This window comes from Balearica regulorum, chromosome 5 (genome assembly GCF_011004875.1).
Source record: "Balearica regulorum gibbericeps isolate bBalReg1 chromosome 5, bBalReg1.pri, whole genome shotgun sequence".
Lineage (NCBI taxonomy): Eukaryota > Metazoa > Chordata > Aves > Gruiformes > Gruidae > Balearica > Balearica regulorum.
Window position 1 is genome coordinate 49,511,571 of NC_046188.1, and position 20,029 is coordinate 49,531,599.

Consider the following 20,029-nt stretch of genomic DNA (forward strand, 5'->3'; position numbering starts at 1 on the left):
CCTAAGTGAAATGGCATGATAGCTGGAGCTGTGGTTATGGCCAAAGAATAAAGTGAAGAGAAGAGCGGGAAGGGAGAAAGGGGGAAGAGGCCACGGAGGCTGGAAGAATGGAGGGCAATGTAAGCTGCCAAAAGGGCTTGGATTGCTTCACTTCTTCCATGGGCTTCCACATAAAAATACATGGTCCTTGGGGGTTTAAAGAGAGAACATTGTCAATATTTCCAAATCATCGTGGGAATGTCAGTCATGGTCAAACTGCGGGTGGCTAAACATCACATGTAATGTGAAAAATATTTTTTCAAAACTGAGTGAGGGGAGAGCACAGTGCTTATGGTTTTTTTTTCCTTTCCCTCATCTGAACTGTGGAAGAGAGGAGAATTAAATTTCTGGTGAATTGAAAGTGGTCAAATTTCTTGGCACAGGGACAAAAAGCAGGAGAACAGAATTAAGCTACCCATGTCAGATAGTTGTCTTGGAACCTTATTGCTTTTTTCAGTGTGTGTAATATCAATGTTCAGGTCACTTCATTAGTTATGGATCACTAATTCCATTGATTGTTTTTTAAACTTAGTTAAAAAAGCTACTAAGCTTTTTGGCTTTCCAGTGTTTAATTTCATCATATTCCAAACTAATCGCCAGTGAAATCCTCTGCCACAAAGTCACCTTTCATTTACAAAGTAAGTCATTCTCCTTTACAGATGGAGCTTGTGCCTTCTATTAGCCCTTAACTCCTCAGTAAGGAGTTAGGCTTTACTTGTCTCTGTGTTTTGGAGGAAAATTAACTGTGTTTAATGGTGTCAGCATATATTTTCTCTTCCTACATTTATACATGAGCATTCAGTGTTTCCAGATTGCCTTAGGAGAAAGCAAGTTTTTGTACTGTGTAGTTGTGGTCTGTGGGGGACTTTTACACGCCTTCCCTTGTGACCAGGCAGAAAGCAATGAAGGAATTCACTTGCAATTTTGAAACAGTTCATTTGCAAACTGAACTCTGAACCATTGTGGGATTTCAATATCTCTTGAATTTTTGTATGGTCTACAAGAAAGTCTTAATTTATAATGAAGACTGCTATTCCAGCAGAGACTTAAGATCTTATGTGCCATGAAAGAGAATGGGACTATCATCTCTAAATATGACTGTGACATTTAAATGGTTTTCTGGCCTTAGATGTTGTTGTCAGTATCTAATCTTAATGATATGCTCAGCATTTTTAGTGACTGTGGCCTTATGCAAAGAAGGGCTGAGGAACTGTGACTTAAGTGACTGCAGTGGAATTTGTGATTGTGTGGACTCTAATGTTTTAAATTTAATTTCTGTGACTCTGTTCTTACATTCTGGATACCTCACATCATTAAAAATATTGTGTTGACTTAATCCCTCAGATAAAATTTAACTCTGAAAAAAATATAAACATGCAGAGCATTGAGTTGTTTCAGGACAACTGAAGAGTTTTTCATTCAAAGCTATGTAAGTTTTCTATCTACATCTACCTCTCTAGATTTAAGACAGCAGGTTTTGAAAGGAGACATGTAAGGTATTTTAAAACTTTATAAAACGTACATTTTAAAACCTTGTGGTTTTGAAAGATGTGGATTGAACCTGGATCATCATCCATAGTACTGCAATGTCCATCTCAACAGGAACAAGGTGCAAATGTTCTTTTAAAGTCTAATACACTGTTTCTGATGCCTTACTCAAACACGTTTCTAGCTAGGAACAAGGAAAGTAGGGAGCAGATGGGAAACCATGACAAACATGGTCATAGCTTCCTAGCCATTTTGCCTGTCCCAGAGCCATGAAGAGGCAGGAAAGGCTCAAGGTGTGAAGTGGGAGGAAAATGTTCCTTCTAAAAGCATCAAGTCACAGATCTCTCTTTTTCTACTCCCTTGTCCCTTTTTTTCCTAGCTGTAAACTCCAGCCCATTTTTCCCCATACCATTCCTTCCCAGCTTTCCCTTGACCCTGCCTTTCATGTGCCAGGAGGGGTCCAGATCCATTCAGATGCTGATGTCTTCTTTTTTGAGGTGATCAGATTGGATTTAATAGGTATCTGGCAGCTTTGACAATTTTTCTGTTATCTATCACTCAGATATTTTAATTAGAGAGACTGTGTGTGTTCCATTTTGACCTCTCACAGTCACCAAGTGTTGGAAATGTCCCAAGTTTTTGATTCAAGTTAACCATCAAAGTAACTGATAACTTGAGCTGGGCAGACCATCCTGAATAACAAGCCTTACTGCAGAGTTGCTGCTGTGACTGATCTTAGAGGTGCCTGTCTTTTGGTGCTAAATTGATGGTATCAACATGTAACATACAATCTGTGAAGCACCATTTGTGAACCATCTGGACAAAGGGGCTAACTATCTGTAAAATGTTACATCATAGTGGTAAGGAACAAGTATTTGCCTTACTTTTCACACTAGAGTCATGAGGAGGACTCCCAGGACTTTATGACACTTGGAATTAAATTATTTTTGAAAAAGGGGGTAAGAGGTTGTGGAATGCATGTCTAATCCTTTAAAAATATATTTCCCTGGAATTTCAAGTGAAGACTCTTTTTGTTATTATTTCCTGATCTCCCATATGGATTATAGTCAGTCTGTTTCCATTCTCATCCTCTCTTTTTATTTATCTTCAGATCCAAACTGTCACTAAGAAAGTGCTGGTGCCACCACCCATTGAAGAAACAACTAATGTCACTGACTCTGCCTTTGCTATGATGAATGAGACATTGCGCGAAGCACCACCAGAAGCCCAGCTGGTCATTAAGAAGGGACTTGAATTTAAGGATGGCATGAATGTCCTGGGTAGGAAAACTTTTTGCCTGTTAAATATGTACATCATATGTATGACACAGCTTTTGGCTGTGACTGGGTAGCCAGTGTTGTCTGATCTGCTCTTCAGTGCAAGTTTAGTCTTCCCACATAATCATCTAGTGTTATCACCTACTGGCTGCCCATTGGTCTCTGAGATGAAAATCTAATGGTCTTTCTAGAAATATGACTGTATTACAGAAACAATATCAAGTGAATTATTCTGGATTGGCAGCTGTGCAAGTATTAATTAAGAGTACAATGGGAAAGCATGTAGGAGGTACCCAAAATATCCTTTCTTCCTAGTAGCCTACCTAGACTAACGCCTATTGGCAAAACAATATGGGAGAGAGCTTCAAGTGCCAGTGCTTTACCGATCCCCTGATGAATTTGAGCTCAGTTGTTTCCAGTAGGTGTCTTGGGCACGCTGAACTAGAATATGGCTTGAGGCAGAGCCTGAAGTGAGAGGTGGGGTGTGAACTACACCACCCAAGAAAAATTCCAGAGCGACTTGACATATCTCTGAGTCACAAATCCCTCCTTCTTTCATCTTGGCTGCTGACCTTTACCAGCTGTAGATTATGAACAGCAGCCGTTGTGCCATCTTGTCTGGACAAGCCAGCAAGTAGGGGTGGTACGAAGACTTTGCCTATCTCCCACCCCTTCCTGAAGCACCTGTTTAGACTGGGGCAGGGGTGCAGGGGAACAAAGATCCACCACACTACTTCTGTTTTCTCCTCTGTGCTTAGACTCACCGTTTTCTCAGCCCGGAGAGGAGTGCTCCTCCTTCACCTTCTTATTTTCTGGATGTGGGCAAAGTCAGTCACAAATTAGCCCTCAATTTGTAGCCTCATTGGCACACCTGCACTTGAAGATACACAATCTCTGTGGCAGCATGTCCACAGGGCTGAGGCTGACACTTTTGTTTATAGGTGTTGTCCTCAAAGTGGGACAGTATGTGGCAGTATTTAAACCCCTGCTTTATGTCACCACTGGGCCATCACTTTTAGGGGCAGACTCCTTACAGCTGATGAGCTGCTCCTGCTGACACAGTGGCTGCTGTGCCTGCAGAGCTTCTCCAGATGTTGGTGAGTTCGTTGGTAGTGGCTGCGTTGCTTAGAAGTAGGGGAGATAGCATCAGTAACCTCATGAGAGATGATTTGTTTCTTTGTGAAGCAGCCTGCTCTACAAGAGCTGTGAGCCACTGTATTCTGCCTGCCTCCATGGCTCCTCGTTCTATTCAACATCTGTGGGCAGAGGAGCCGCTTTCTTTCAAAGCTGCAAATTGGCATTTTGCACCCTGCATGAAGCAGCAGCTCATTGCTCATGCTTTTTTCTCTCCTGTTTATGCATTAAAATAAAACGGTATTTCTAATGTGAGAGATGCATTACATTTAGTGCTGGACTTGTTTTCTGCAGGCTCTGCCATGGATAGGAAAAGACCTAGAAGGCTGAATACAATTCCTACAGAAAGGAAATACACAGTTTAGGTGGGGGATTTGCTGTAGTATTTTGACAAATGGCTCTCAAACATTGCAGTTTTTTGGTTAACGTGTGGTTTGGTTTGGTGTGGTTTGGTTTTGAATGAAGAAGTGAAAATGTTGGGGAATTGCCATCCAGCTTGCATAAACTGTACAAGCCAAGCAAATTCCTGCAAATATGAACCAACTTGACCCTTATGACTAATGTAGCAGCTCGTTTGGAATTAATGAATAAAACCACCTACTAACATTTTCTAATACTGAGTCTGAATTCCAGGAAGTTACTTGGTCTTTGACTGAAAAGCTTTTCGTAATTTCTCTATGCTCTGCAGCGCACAAACATACACTTCACTTCCCTATTCAAGTGACTCAATAAAGATGGCTTGGTGCTAAAGATTGACTTTATATCCAGGAGATTCGATTAAAAAAAAAAAGGCAAAAAGTCTGGTTCCTAGATCCAGTGTGAGGATATGGAACAGCCTGTCTTTTCCCAGAGTACTGGTAGCTGAAATTCCCTTCTCTTGAATGCTTTTGTGTCTTGATGGGTTTTTCCTTAGGAATTTCCCAGCTGAGTTCACACATGTGTTGTTAGATATTTATATCATGACTGAAAGTTTAGCCTCAAAAGATGGCTGAAGATTCAAACTATCTATCGATATCAGATAACAATCCCACCCTGGACACTGAAAATTGCTGGATGGTAAAGGTTAGCATTGGAGACACAGCTCCAAAGTAATACATGACAGATGCACTAAGTTTTTCATACCGATAGTCCAATACTCCAGACTTTCACACCTTAGCATTTAAATTTAGGAGTCAAATGTTACTTGTATTGAATTCTATGATTATGTATCTGCTGATAGACAGTTTCAGTGAGGTTAATCTTTTTAATGGGAGTTCTGTGGTTTAGCTTAAAATGCAATACCCACTTTCTCCTCCCACCCCCACATTCTTCATTTAACTGGAATACTCTTGCCTGTGAAAGTTATGTTCTGGGCTGCTTTTACCTTTCCTTGTACTCCAGGACTGACTAGTCTGTAGGTTGAATCTGTTAAGGGACTTTTGTAAAGCTTGACAAAAATGCTCTTGGTCTTTAGTGACTGTTTTAGCAGCAAAAAAAGAGTCATGATATGGCACTGTGTTGCCTCTCCCAATTGCCAGGGGCTATGAGATTTCTAACAGTTGCATGACACTGAGAAGATTATGGTATAAGTATTTTTTTGATGATCGGATCAATTCAGGAAAAAAGGAAAAAAAAACATAGTTGGGCTGCGAAATTGGAATTTGGTAAAATATTGAAGAATAAAAGATGTTCTGAATATGATCATGAAAGTTGAGAGTGAGTCTGTATTAAAAAGTCCCGAGAGATGTGTAATACACTATAATTCTGAAAACTGGACTAGCAGGTAGTATCAAGACATTGACTAGGTGCAAAAACTTCCTAAAAACCATGGTTTTACTTGCTTTTTTTTTTTGTCTTGCAATTTTTTCCCAATAGGTTTGATAGGATTCTTTATTGCTTTTGGCATTGCTATGGGGAAAATGGGAGAACAGGCCAAGATCATGGTGGATTTCTTCAACATCCTGAATGAGATTGTAATGAAGTTAGTAACTATGATCATGTGGTAAGTTTGAAGTTTTAACTTCTAGAACAAAAAAAAAAAAGATTTAAAAAAACCTCATAAAACCCTAATATAGCATAGAGTGACCACAGTTTTTTTAAACAATGTAATTAAATAGTTCATTTTTTGAAGCCTTGACAGGTGTGTTAGAACTACAGCAGCATTATTTCTGTTTGTGAGGATTATTTAGGACCCAATTTGAAATATTTCTGAAGGTATTCTGTTCTTTGTTTACTGAAATCCAAGACATGCAGGTACCTGCAAAGAGCCCTTCAAATGCCACATTGATTATGGATGTTCATTGCATAGAAGGACACCTAAGCAAGCCAGAATGCCCCACATAAGAACATCCAAATCTTCCTGGGAGGTTAGCGTAATCCCCTATAGCTAGGAGGTATAATTACAAAGAAGCCTGGAGACACACTTTATTCACTGTCTTCTGTACTAAAAATACTCTACCACCAAATAAAATTCCAGTGGTTTTCAGTGATGTGTAGTCTCTCCACCCATAGTTTCTGCAGAATCTGTGTCTTTCAACCTCGCTGCAATGGGGTCACTGGAATGTATCTGTCCTGTTTTTGAAGTATACCCATTCGTAATAATGGGGCCTGGCTTGCCTTCAAGGGAGTGATTTTACCCAAATAAGACTGAGCTATTGTTTACATTTCTGGAAGGGGATTCTCTCTTTTTTTTTTTTTTGAGATGTTTCTTCTGAGGACTTCTCCAGAGCTATTTGTACACAGTGCCAAGTGTGGCCATATCACAAACACCCCAGTTTTTCAGAACATAAAAATGCATTGCTACATTTGGCATTGTACTGCTGTGTTTTGTATCTCCTAGGTCTTTGAGACCAGAAATAGTCACTTCAATACAACACATGTATCATGGCTCATTGCTTCCCGTGATTCCCTGGTGTCCCTGGAGATGATGTCCTGAGTTACAAGGCTGCAGTATGCCTCTTCTCTGAGGCTCTAGATGGACACAGTTTATAGAAAAGGGAGCAGGGTGCCTGAAGTGCAAGTCTTCAGCATCACCAGTGTTTGAAAGGGAGACTGTTATGCAAGAGTGATGCAGATAGCAACAGCGATGTGGAAATGTGTAGAACAAAAGAAAGAACTTGAAGCAATGACCTTGCATTCCTGTTATGCTTCTGCTTTTCTGTAGATGATCTTTCTGCATAAAAACACAGTTGTTTTTATTCACAAAGCCCTAGTGCTTTCAATAATTATTGTAACCTGCTGCTCTTGACTCTGTAGAGACAGTGACTGTACTCTCATAATTCCAAGAGCTAGAATTTACTCTTACTTCACTTAGCACCAGTTGGTACACCCAAGACATAATACCTTGCCTACAGTATAAATTGTCTCTAGTAGTCAGTGTTGCAATGGCAGGAAATCATTCAAGTTTCAAGAAATTCACTGTAAATGTTTATTGTTTACTGATATGCTTTATATTTTCGTGAGAAAGGAGATTGATGTTGGGAATTCCACTTGTTCATCTCTGTCTAGAATTTTTAAAGAATTATTGTGGTCAGAAGCAGGTTTTTTTACGTGTGTTTATAAAGACAAATGCACTTCTTTATGCAGAGTTACATTTTCTTTGGTTTCTCTGCACAGAGCGCTGTAACTCGCGTGGCAACTCTAGACTCAGCAGCATGGCATTGCTACGCAAACATAAACAATTCAGACACCTGTCCCTGACACCATGTAATTCTTTATAAGAAATATGCTTCCTCAAGTTCATTGAAACATGGCTTTTTATGATAACTGGTATAACAGCTGGCCTTGCATTTCAAGTGACTGAGGGCTTTCCAGGTTTTGGGCTCATTGCTTGAGAGACCATGAAATGTTTCTTACAGAAAACACGAAGCAGTTTTATTCTGAAAGTCAGTTTCCTTTGTATTGTCTTTAATTAAGCGTTCAAATCACTTATCAATTTTGAAACCATGCATTACCATTTATTTTCAGAGAGGCATTTTGTTTACTGTTTCTCCACGTTACACACATTACTTTCTCCCAGCTTAAGTTTTATAAAACAGGCAGAGAAAGTGAATGTCACTTAAAATTATATAATATGCTAACCCTTACCAGTGCAGGTATAAATATTGTCTTCTATCCAGGCACTTTCAAGCATTTTTCACTATAGCTGATTATTACATTTTTAAAAAATATCCATTAATTTCAATTTTTTTTATTACTAAACTGTGCTACCATTACCATCCTATCTAAGTGTTCCATTTCTGCCATCAGGGAATCACAGGACTGAGGTAACAAAAACCTGACCCTAACTAAGAAAAGCACATAATTAATGAAGAATCCGTAAACTAAAAAGCATTTGTCCAAATTATTGAAATAACATAATGGAAACATTTGCAGCCTTCGAGATAAAAGCAATTAATTTCAATGAATAGTTTAACTGAATCAAATAATGCAACTCTCTGAAACAAGATAAGCAATGGGTTGTAAAAGTTATGTATTAAGAACAACTACCACCCTACTCTTCATAAAAATGATCCAAACCCATGTAACATTATAGTATTCTTGTACAATGTTATTCCAGGATCAAAGACTATTCAGGAAATATATATTGCATTCTATGGGATGGGAAAAATCGAAGTAGATGGGGAATTAACTGGAGATGGCCATTATTTTTTAAAAAGATGTGAAAGGTATCCATTGAATTTCCATGAATTTCCATCTGCATCTCAGCATTGAGCCTGAGTGCCCTCTACTCTTTCTCCAGTCTATACTCTGTTGAGCACAATTTTTATGACTATGCTGCAAAGACTAGTTCTGTCTGTGCTTATTTTCTTTCCCCAGGTATTCCCCTTTGGGCATTGCTTGCCTCATCTGTGGAAAAATCATTGCAATCAAGGACTTAGAAGTAGTTGCTAGACAACTTGGCATGTACATGGTCACTGTAATTGTGGGTCTTCTCATCCATGGAGGGATCTTCCTGCCTCTGCTCTACTTTGTGATAACAAGGAAAAGCCCATTTTCATTCCTTGCTGGGATTTTCCAGGCATGGATCACAGCACTAGGCACAGCTTCCAGGTACACTTGAGAAATAACAGCTTGCTTTATTTTTTAGCAGATCATTAGCTGCTGTTTAAAGCTAATACATCTGCTGTTCTGACCTTCATTGCAAAATCATTTTACGCCATTGAATAAAAAGTATTTTTAATCCAGCCATGTTGAAATAAATAAAAATAACCACGCATCTTTGGGATTTCTTAGGTTGTACAGCCAACTGCAGAAAGTTGGGAGACCCACTTTCTGTTTTCTGTCATTGACCAAATGACTTGTGCAAATTGTGTTACCTCTGTACTTGTTTCCCTCAACTAGGAAACAGTAATAATTATATTTATTTTGAAAGCATGTTTAGACCAGTCTCGTTGCATTGGGAAAAAAATAAACAGTGCTAGGTTTCAAGAAGATATTTAAAAAACCTCTCCTTTTATTCTTTCATCCATTTTAGCAGAGTAAGGGGACTTCATTGAAGAGGTGAGCATTTTAGCCTTGTTGCTAATGCACAGAACAGACTGAACAAAGTGTGTAGGCAACTCAATTCTCAGTAATAAATTGATGTTTTGCATTGGGGCAGACAGTAGATCTTGTGTTGAAAATATTTTTCAGTTAAATAGCATATTTTAGAATGTTTATCTTCAATAGATGTTTTATTTCTGAAGCAAACTTATTCTTCCATTTTAATTAAAAAGGTGAAAACAAAAAAGCCTAATTCAAAACTGACCATCAGATTGTGTCAGCCCAAACCACCCTGCTGAACAACTTCTCCCCAGTGAACAAGAGGCTCTGGGGAGATGTTACTGATGTGCATAAATATCTGGTGAGACAGTGTGGAGAAGATAAAGCAAGACTCTTGTCAGTAGTGCCCAGTGACAGGAGGAGAGTCAGTGGGCACAAATTGAAACAAAAGAAATTCCATGTGAACACACGAAAAATATTTTTACTGTGATTTACTGTGATGGTGGTTGAATGCTGGCACAGGTTGCCCAGAGAAGTTGTGGAATCTCCATCCCTGGAGATAGACAAAATGTGTCTGGGCATGGTCCTGGGCAACCTGCCCTAGCTTCCCCTGTCTTGAGCAAGGTGGTTGGAATAGGTGACCTCCAGAGTGCCTTCCAACCTCAACAATTACGTGGCTCTGTGATAAACAATGTGGGATTATAGCAGATTTAATCTGTCCAGGATTTTCACTAAACCACAACTTCCCTAAGGCTTTTGTTCTTTTAAGTGTTTGAGTTTCCACTTAGATTTTCAATACAAAATTTACAGTGTCCATACACAACATTTGTGGGGGTTTTTTTTAGTGTGAAATAATGTTTTTCTACTGGAGTACTGAGGTGGAAAAATGTGGGGGATTCTAAGTGATTCCAGCATATGGATTTACCTGGATACTAGCTTTACCACCTGACTGCTGTCCAGATCTGAATTACTGGCTAAACAGAGGTGTACCAGTTCTTAGCACCCAGACAAGTGACCACATGAAAACAATCACCATCATATGGTCTAACCTGGTACCTCTGGAAGTTGCAAATGCCTCCTATACAGGGACCTATTAAAGCTCTTTGGCCAACCTGAGGAACCATGGAACCATGGAAGACATCCATGTATTGTGCTCTTCTAATAAAACTTGTCTCCATGACCTGCTCACCTGTCCTTGCTCATGGTGGCAGAACTGAAGGGGGAAGATATTTGCATAGTCCCTGCCTACTGAGCCTGCTGGGGTTCATTGTGGCAATGGTAGGCCATGGCTGGTACACATCTTGTGCTGATGATCTGATTTCTAACAGTAAAGGTAAGGTGGTACTTGTATTTCTGAAAAAAAAGAACCTTATCTGACTGAGTTTCAATGTGTGTCATTGAACTACCTTTTCTATTCTATTTTTCTTTTAATAAGATACAGGAATATCTTTGCTCTAGGAGGTAAAGTGATCTGGAACTGTCTTGAAAACTGACTAGTAGTTCTTGGTTAATCACACACTAGATATTTTCTACTATCCACTATAAATGCAGCTGCTAGAGTAACTTACGAGAGAGTATACTACATTGTTTTTAGAAAGTATGATTGGCTGATTTGGCTAAACCCACAGAATATTAAGCATTTGATTACCTTTGGTTAAAACCACAGTAAAATAATAATTACAAATATATTTGCAAAGATGCTAGAACACAAATTACTGGTACTGCCATTCTGTCTTATTGATGTCTGTTAAAAAAAAAAAAAAAGCTCTGTGAACAAACAGTGGTCTAGTCATTTGAGCAAAAGGTGAGAATCTAGAAGCTCATATGTTCTAACTCATTTTTCGATAGATGTGGGACAAGAGGAGTTATTTAGGAAGTGACTGAGGCATATGCCAGTCCAGAAGGATTTAGGTTTTCCATAGATCCCATGCAAATAGGTCAGCCTCATGTGCTTGTTCCAGATAACATAGGACTTTTATTATGACACTACATTTTTATAGTTAGGTATCTCATGCATTCCTTAATCTCCCTTTTCCATGGTTTAATCACCTGCAAAATGGGAAGATTAAATTTTTTGTAACCAATAACATCTCTGTGGCAGTGGACGAATGAATGAGTTAGACTCTGAAGTTGCAAGGCACTAGCAACAATATGCTGTATTTATCTGAGAAAGTTTGGTGAGTCCAGTCCTTTACTGTTCTATGAGCAAATTCGTATTTTTGTAGGGGCAATGACACCAGAATTAGTAGGAAATTCTTTGAGGAATTCTGGCAGCTCAGCTGAAGAAAAGCAAATAAACCACAACAGATGTGCTCCAGCTGCTTCTGTATGAAACACAAATTAAAAGGAATTTCCCCAGGTCAGCTTTCTTTTCAGAACAGCTTCTCAGGCAACAACCAACTTGATTTAGTGGTGGACTTGACCTCAGAAATAACACAGAAAAGTAAGGAACCAAAACATGCTCCTGTGTTGAGTTTCATGCACCAAGTCCTTTGCCTGAGGCAGGCAGACCTGCTAGGCAAGTGAAGAAGTAGAAGATATTTGCATCTACAGGGAAAAAAGTGTTCTGTTTTCAGCAGTATTTTTTTCATGAAGGTGTTTTATTGTGAGCAAGCGAATGTAATAGTATGAACTATTCCCCCAAAGGCAAGGCACTGGGGATCTGTGTAAGGAGCTGTTCCCCTCTTCCAGCTATCTTTTGCATCTTTTCCTATCCTCCAGCTGTGTTTCATAACCTTTCCTGTCCTCCAGTGTCTGGGAACTCTATGGGTTGTATTTTTTTGCCTGACTTTTCCCTCCTTAATACAACACTGATTTCTCCATTCACAGCAAATTCACAAAGAAGTTTGGGATTTTTCCCTACACTCATAGTTCTGTCCATCAGAAAACATCTGGAACTTGTCTGTTTGAACAAAATGCAAGAAACAATTAATAAATGAGTCTGAAAAATTCATCTGTACTCTCTCAAGCTCTCATCCCGACTTCGAGCCATGTTCATGTCTTGGCCTCAGTCCACCTTCAGCTAAATGCAGGCTTAATTTAAAAATTGGCTAAAAAAGGCTTGAATCACAGCAGAACGTGGAAGTAGAAAATGTAAACAGTGATAGCAGAATTTCTGACTTTGCTCTCTTATGTGTATATATTACATTGTAATTATGTCTTTTCTACTTTTTTGCTTTCTCTCATTTAGTGCTGGAACATTACCTGTCACATTCCGGTGCCTTGAAGAAAATCTAGGTATTGATAAGCGTGTAACAAGGTTTGTTCTCCCCGTTGGAGCAACTATTAACATGGATGGAACTGCCCTTTATGAAGCTGTGGCTGCCATCTTCATAGCACAGATGAATGGAATTGAGTTGGATGGAGGCCAGATAGTTACTGTGAGGTCAGTTCAAAATACTTGTAGGCTTTGTTTCTACAGACTGTAAAATGTGAAGCTTTGGGTTGGATGTCTTCTTAGTAGCTGTGGGATTCACTGTGAAATCCATGTATTTTTAATAATGATATGCAAAGGAACGTTATGTACATAGGTCCTGGTTCTCTGGTGACATATGTATCATTTGCAGCCTTAGTGTATGCTGGTGGTGTTTTACACAGTTTTGCAGTTGACAATACAATGTTAAATACAGCGTTCTCTATTCAGTGCAATGCCTTTTTTAGTATAGAGGGATGCTACAAGTGATATATGGGGCATTAACTTTCTAGAATGTATGTGTTTATATACATTGGAAAAAAGTGTACCTAAAAAATGTATCTGTGTATTTATGTTTGCCTGTACTTTTTCTGTGACTTTGGTGAACAACAAACAAAATGGACTGAGAATAGCCCAGCCTGAGGGTGCGATTTCCTGCAGCCTGGTCTGGATACTCCCAGACTTTTTCTCTCTAACCCAGCACACATTAGCTCTAGTCTTTTCATATCAAATTGTCATATATAGGACTAAGCTGAATATCTGGAAGGACAAAGGAAAGTACCCATTAAAAATGGATAAGAATAATTGAAGACTATTTACTGTAATGGAGTTTTAAGACATATTAGGTAGGGTGACTAATAAAAAACAATAGCAAAAGTATGACTGCAGCAGCTAAAGTTAATTTTCAACGGAAAACTTGATGAAGACACCAGGCCTAACATTTTGAATAGTTAAAATGGAAACCACAAGTGAAGGCTGCCAAGTTTGCCGCCTTCCTGTAGTTTTCACCCACCCACCTTTCTTTTATTAAACCGTTTTAACTCTAAAGAAACTCCTGCAAAGAGATGTCTAATTCTATGCTTCTTACCCAGCTATACTGGTTCCACATTTTCCATTTCTTTACCTCCTGCACCAACCCATGAAATAGTAAAGCCAAGGTTTTTAAAAGGTTCAGGGCTGCTTTGAATGAAGGCAGATATTAGACCTGCATGAAGCATATTTGTTGCTAAGATTGAAAACAGTTATTTCAGAGATACCGCATATTAAACTAAATTGAGGCCAAAGGAAATTGAGTCAGGAATCAGCTGTTGTCCAAGAGATTTGGTAGACTTGAACCTGAGTTACTCCTCTTCTCTGAGGGACTGACCCATTAGCTCTTCCTGATCTCACCATTTCAAGGGTGGTGTGGCCAGCTTTGTGACTCAGATTTACTAAGCAGGCAGCAACTTTGGGCTATCTGTAAGAAAACCATTGGTTCTCTTCATGCAGTGTAGCATTTTTGCTACAACAATATGACAAGAATTATCTCTCAGGGCGGCAATTCAAATGAATGAAAGGTTATTAGGTTTTGTCTGTCAAATCCAGTTTGTGATACTGAGGATATTCAAATGACCCAGACATAAACTCACGAAGACTTAATTAGCCTTTGGCCAGCCCTAGTTACTTCATATTGGTCATGTAGATCCTCTGATTTCCTGTCTCCTTTGGGAGAGGGTGATCTTGGAAATGGTAGCTAAGCCAGACTCTGTTTAGACCTGAACAGTGCTAGCTTCATTCCCCTCCAGCCCTGTAAGTGCTTCCCACAGCAGCACTGTTGGCAGGAGCATTTCCTCACAGAGCTTGGATGTAATCCCTTACCATTTAAGGCTGGAAGTGCCTGAGGAGCTGGCACTGTGCACAGGGCCTGACAGCAGAGCAGAGCATCTTGCCTGCATATCTGCTGGACCCGTCTGGGTGTTTAGTAGGCCAGGTTGCACCCAGACACCTGACAAACACACTGCAGCCTGGATTGTCTGTGTCAGAGCCAGCCATCTGCCAGCTCTAAATCAGGCTAACATCATCACAGATTAGTTCTGTGGCTAACGGCTGAGCATTTCCTCCACAGAGACCTTTTTCCCCTACTTCTGTGTTGGAAGGACTTTCAGATTTGTTGGGTACACCCACAGAAGTACAACCATGTTACTAATCTCTGTATTTAAAAAAACAGAGATAGCTTTTACTTTCCTTTTTCCTTTTACCTGTCCCTCCTTCTCTCTTTCCCTCTCCCTCTCCCTCTCTCTCTCCCTTTTCCTCTGCTTCTCTTCTTTGTTTTTCTCCCCTTGGCTTGTTCTCTGACAAATTTATTTTCCATTCTTCATAGGATTGGCAATGATACTGATATTTGTTGTGATCTGTGTTGTATTTTTACAAACATTACTGGTCTTCATTAAAAAATGAGAGGCAAAAACAAAGACAGGTTTGGATTTGTGAAACAATCAAATGAATTTTCCTTTTTCATCTAGGGTGATTTGTATTTAGGCTTGGTACACCACTGGCTTGTACTGTGGGAGTGTTGGATACCAAGATTTTTACGCTTCTGTACTTGATAATAACGACTTACTTTCAGCCAGTACCTCACAAGTCAGACTTCAAGTACCATAAATAAACAAAAATGAACCACCCTGAAGTCACAAAACTTCAGCAGGTCTGGATGATCAAAACTCAGGATTCAAGACCCTGAATGTGTTGGTAGAGCTCAGAAAACAACACTAGGCCAAAGATTTGAATGTCATAACCCACTTCAGAACTTAAATCTCTGAGACAACTCTCTTACAACTCTCAGAACAAACTCCATAGATCTGGCCACCCCTAATAAAAATTTTTGTAGAAACACAAGTGTGAAAACTATTGCCTGAACTTACTGTGATCTATCATATAGTCGTTATTTTCTGGGAAGAATTTATTAAAAATAAGACCTTCCTAATGTTTACATCAGTATGCAATGAAAGCGTATGTTCCTCTTCCTGCTACCCCCATTTAATTTTTGTTTTTGCAGTTTGACTGCCACCCTTGCAAGTGTTGGAGCTGCCAGTATTCCCAGCGCAGGACTCGTCACTATGCTTCTGATCCTTACTGCAGTGGGTCTCCCTACCCAGGACATCAGTTTGCTTGTTGCTGTTGACTGGCTTTTGTAAGTTGTGCTGACTCCATTGCTCAGTGCAGAAAAAGTAGTGAAGTAATGGTTGTCTGTAGTGCTTTTCAGCCATTGATCTTAAAGAACTGTAAGACTCTCATCTACAGTTAAGGCAAAGGAAGAAACAGGCTATTTAATGAAGTAAGAGACACTGAAAGCAGCTTCTCAGCTGGTACAAATCGTTATAGAGCTACTGAAGTCAGTTTCTATGCGCCAAGAATCACTAAGAATTGTGAAGAAGAGCATACAGCTCCGACTTCTGCTTCAGGGAAAAATGAAAGAGGCATTTACAGCTTGGAAAGGCAAAGGGAAAAGATGACTTACATATTTTATATATAACTGAATATCATGATACTGTGACTCAGAATGGTGAAAGAGGCAGGGTTCGGCAGTCAGAGTACAGCTGGTGTAGGGAAAAATGTGATATTCTGTGGGTTTTTTATATTTATGAGGTCATGGTTGAAAACAGGAAAGTGGCATAGGAATCTGAAGCTGGGAGGAGGAGAGCAAAAGGGAGGTGCATACTCATTTTAAATAAATGTTTTTGCTGGCTCTCAAAGTAAGGCAAATAGGTAGGTTTCTGCAGCTGGTAGGAGGATGTGCAAAAGGAGCCTGTGGTTTGTTTGTTTTTTTAGGAAAATGTCATTTAAAAATATTCCTGTGGACTGAGAAGCTCTGCCAACAGTAGCAAACCTCATAGCCATAAGTTTACCAGCAGCTCTGATCCACTAGTAGGTGTTGCATTTCAGGCTTGGCTTCAGCAGCATTGTTACTGCTGGCTCATCCAACCCTGCTTAGGAAATAAAACCTTCTGTACTGTGGAGTCGTAGCGGTGATGAATGTAAGTATAGGAAGGATAGTACTTTTGAAAGAAGTATTTCAAGGTATCTTTCCAAAATAAATGCCAGGCAAAAGAACCTTTCAGCACAAGCGGTTGGTTTTGGATCCTTCTGGCTTAACAATCAGCAGTGCAATTGCAGTGTGATTCAGAATTGAAAGGTAGAGGGAAGTGGGAAAAGAGATAAAGAAGGAGATGAAAAGCTCTGTGTCATGCCGCTGGTGCTGTAAAATTAAGACAAAGTTTGTTGGTGGAAGTGTTGTGCTAATTAACATATGTCAACAGCTAATAGCTTTATTTTCCATCTTCCAGTGGTTGTGTTGTGGTAGCCACGATGATCTAGTGAGATATGGAAAATGATGCTGCTGACATTGCTGATGTTAAGAAAAGGCACACAAGCTGATTTTTGAGCAAGCTGTTCGGCACACGAAGCAGACCTAAAGAATATCTGAAACAAAAGGTCATAAAAAGATATTTTCTTTACTTACAGACATTGTCTTCTTCCATTTCTTTAGATCATCAAATAACATTACAGCAGTATTTCTAACAGAGTGTAGAAGAGAGAGTTAATAAAATATTTAAGACCCAATTCTAGCCATTTTTCTGGAACCAGTGTGTAAATTCAAGCAGCCATTGAGAAATATTTGGAATAGCTCTTTTATAACATTTCGATTCCAGATAATCAAAGCTTTTAAAAAAATGTCATACTCTATGAGTCTTTCAATATTTCTGATGAAAGAAAATATCAGAACATCAATGATTTTACAATACTACCATCATCTGGAACTGTGGTCTTACCAAAACCAGTTTTGCATGATTTGGTCACGTTGTAACAAAAAGCTGACTTTTGAATGTCCTTAAACTCGTCACTCTCTCCTTCAAATTGAAGCCTAAAGGTTTCTGTATCAATTTCTTCTCAAGCCTCTCCAATATCTAGAAGTTAGGTTGCTCAACCTTTCCCCCTCCCACATGTACATACACAGTGTGAGCTCTTTCATCAGGCAAATTTCCCAATATTTCACAACTCACATAGTTTCTCAGTTTAAAAGTAAGCACAACAGAGCAGTGTTGGTAATAGGACATGAATTATGTGCCAACAGCTGGGATAAAACCAACTTCTTTTGCTCTAGCCAGAAGCTGGCTACTTTCCAGATGTGACTGACAAGCTTAGCAAATATCATAGCACAACCTCAAATACAGTAGTATTTTGCAGTGGAGAGAGAGGAATTAGAGAAAATGGAATTGGACACCTGATCCAGTATTTAAACCTTCATTCAGTAACTCAGAAAAAGAGTGCTTGAGTTCTGACTCTGTTCCTTGCTTTAGATCTAAATTCAGAATATTCAGACCCAGTTGACATCTGGATGTTATGAACATATGGATGTTATGAACATATGGATGTTAATATAAATTGAATTAAACTATAAAACCAGGAGCTCTTTCCTATAATGACAAAGAGGTAAGGCAAGTTGAACATGCCACCTGGTCTTTGACTTAGCAGGTGTGCTAAGATTTTAATCTCCTTTCTAAAATCTAGTGAGGTTGATATACAGGTTTTTCAACCTTTCGGGGAACAGGAGTAACTTATTTGCATACTAGCATGCTATATAGGCACTATGACATGAATAATAAGGGGGCTTGATTCAATTCTTCACATTTCTATTCCGTTCATCTACATTGTTAAGCTTCCAGTTCGTCTGATTTATCAGTTTGAGGAAATTAGGCATTAATTCTTATCAAGATTTAAATAATTACTTCCTAATTATTCCAAAGCCCATTCGTACCAGATGTTGAGCTGACATTTGAGAGAGAACTTTGACTTTCAGTCCCATAATTCCTCTCAGAAGCTGTTATGGACAATGCAGACGTAGCTGTGTTGGAGCAAGTAATTTACTAGACTGCAGCTTTCCTATATTGATTTTGTTTACATTGTTCCAGCATAGCTGGAATTAATTGGTTGGTTGTTTTTTAACAAAAGAGTAAGTAGAGTCTTCTTTGTTCTTCTTAGGGTGTTCTTTGGCCCAAAAGAGGTCATTGGCACTTTGCTGTTGAGACTTTGTTCTTCCTATTGTAAGGAACTTACTTGTTTACTTTGGTTCGTACAGTGTAGCATGTTCTGCAGCGCTGTGAGGTTTGTATCGCTGAATCTCTCCGTTAGTAATACATGCATATGGGCTGGACCATCTCCTCAAATGACCTTTTCAGAATTTGAATTGTGCCTAAATTATATTTATGTATTCTCTCCACCTTGTTTTTTTTTGCATCCTGTACTATCCCTTCATTGTCTGCCATCGGTGAATCCTTCCAAAATGTAATACTGCTCATACAAAATGTTAAGCAGCTGTTCTTTTTGTGGAGCTGTGTTGCTAGGTTCAGTATATTTGATGATCTTAATTAAAAATTACACTCAGAAAGTCATATTTTCCTATTCTGCCACTCTGACCAGGTTCATAAGCATGACTCTTCATAAGCATGGGATGAGAGCTGCATAAAGGATTTTATTTGTGTGAAGCAAAACTGGAACGATGTTTTCCTCCTATGGATTGTCTGTTTGTTTTTCAGGGGTATTATTGGAGGTTTTTTTTTTTACTTCTGCATATTCTTTTGATGACAAAATATTAAAAAAAATTAACTGCCTCAACTAAGATATTACACCGCAAACTCCAAATATGTAAGCATGATAATGTAGAGAGGGAGAGGAGAAACTTGAAAGGGAATGCAATTCCACAGCTGGGAAAGGCAGATTTACAGATATTTAGAGCAAAGATGTTAAAAAGGGCTCAAAAGTTTGTATGGCCAGGAATAGACATGTGTAATGAATGCGTATCAGTTAGGGGTTTATATATATTTAGGGTTTTTTTTTTCTCAGTGTTCTACAGCAAAAGGAAATATTACACAAATCTAGTACCAGAAATGCTAGAAAGGGTGTTTTCAAATTATCACTGTCATGGGAAATGAGGTCTTACATGCTGGTTTTCCTGTCACTTGGCAAATGTCCACACTGTTCAACCTGCCAACTGTTCAACATTGTTCAACATTTTGTGTAAATGAGTCTTCATGGATATACCTCTGAGAACTAATCAGTGCAATTGCTTCTCTGACCTCTTTGACAAAACTAGACTCAGTTGCTGCAGTAGCTTTACATTGCAGCTCTCAGTCAGGAGGTTTGTAGGAGTCTTATGTTCAGATATAAAGAGGCAAATTTGTAAATGATTTCAACATGTGTAATACAGCCTACCTACAGCAGGAATGTAGCAGGACCCCAGAGTTCTGCTCTGTAAGACCATCTTCCATTTTTGCAGAATTTTGGGCAGGTTTGGGGCAGAATTCTGAAATAAGGGAAAATCCACAACCATGAGTTTATTGCTGACAGATAGAGCAACACTCTAAAAACAAGACAGGAGAAAGATGGCATGTCTGTCCAA

At 39.1% G+C, this 20,029-nt stretch overlaps 1 protein-coding gene across 11 annotated transcripts in view; it reads left to right on the forward strand.

Annotated features, from left to right (window-relative positions):
* SLC1A2 (solute carrier family 1 member 2) overlaps positions 1-20,029 on the forward strand; it is a 106,114-nt gene that overhangs the window by 72,613 nt on the left and 13,472 nt on the right. For all 11 annotated transcript variants that reach the window (XR_012835740.1, XR_012835741.1, XM_075754807.1 and 8 more), the window contains 5 exons: positions 2,639-2,807; positions 5,793-5,919; positions 8,736-8,969; positions 12,592-12,786; positions 15,629-15,763. Coding sequence is in view for 9 of the 11 variants with exons in the window: in XM_075754807.1 (XP_075610922.1) it covers positions 2,639-2,807; positions 5,793-5,919; positions 8,736-8,969; positions 12,592-12,786; positions 15,629-15,763 (860 nt within the window). In the remaining 2 variants the exon portion in view is untranslated. The remainder of the gene's footprint in view (positions 1-2,638; positions 2,808-5,792; positions 5,920-8,735; positions 8,970-12,591; positions 12,787-15,628; positions 15,764-20,029) is intronic.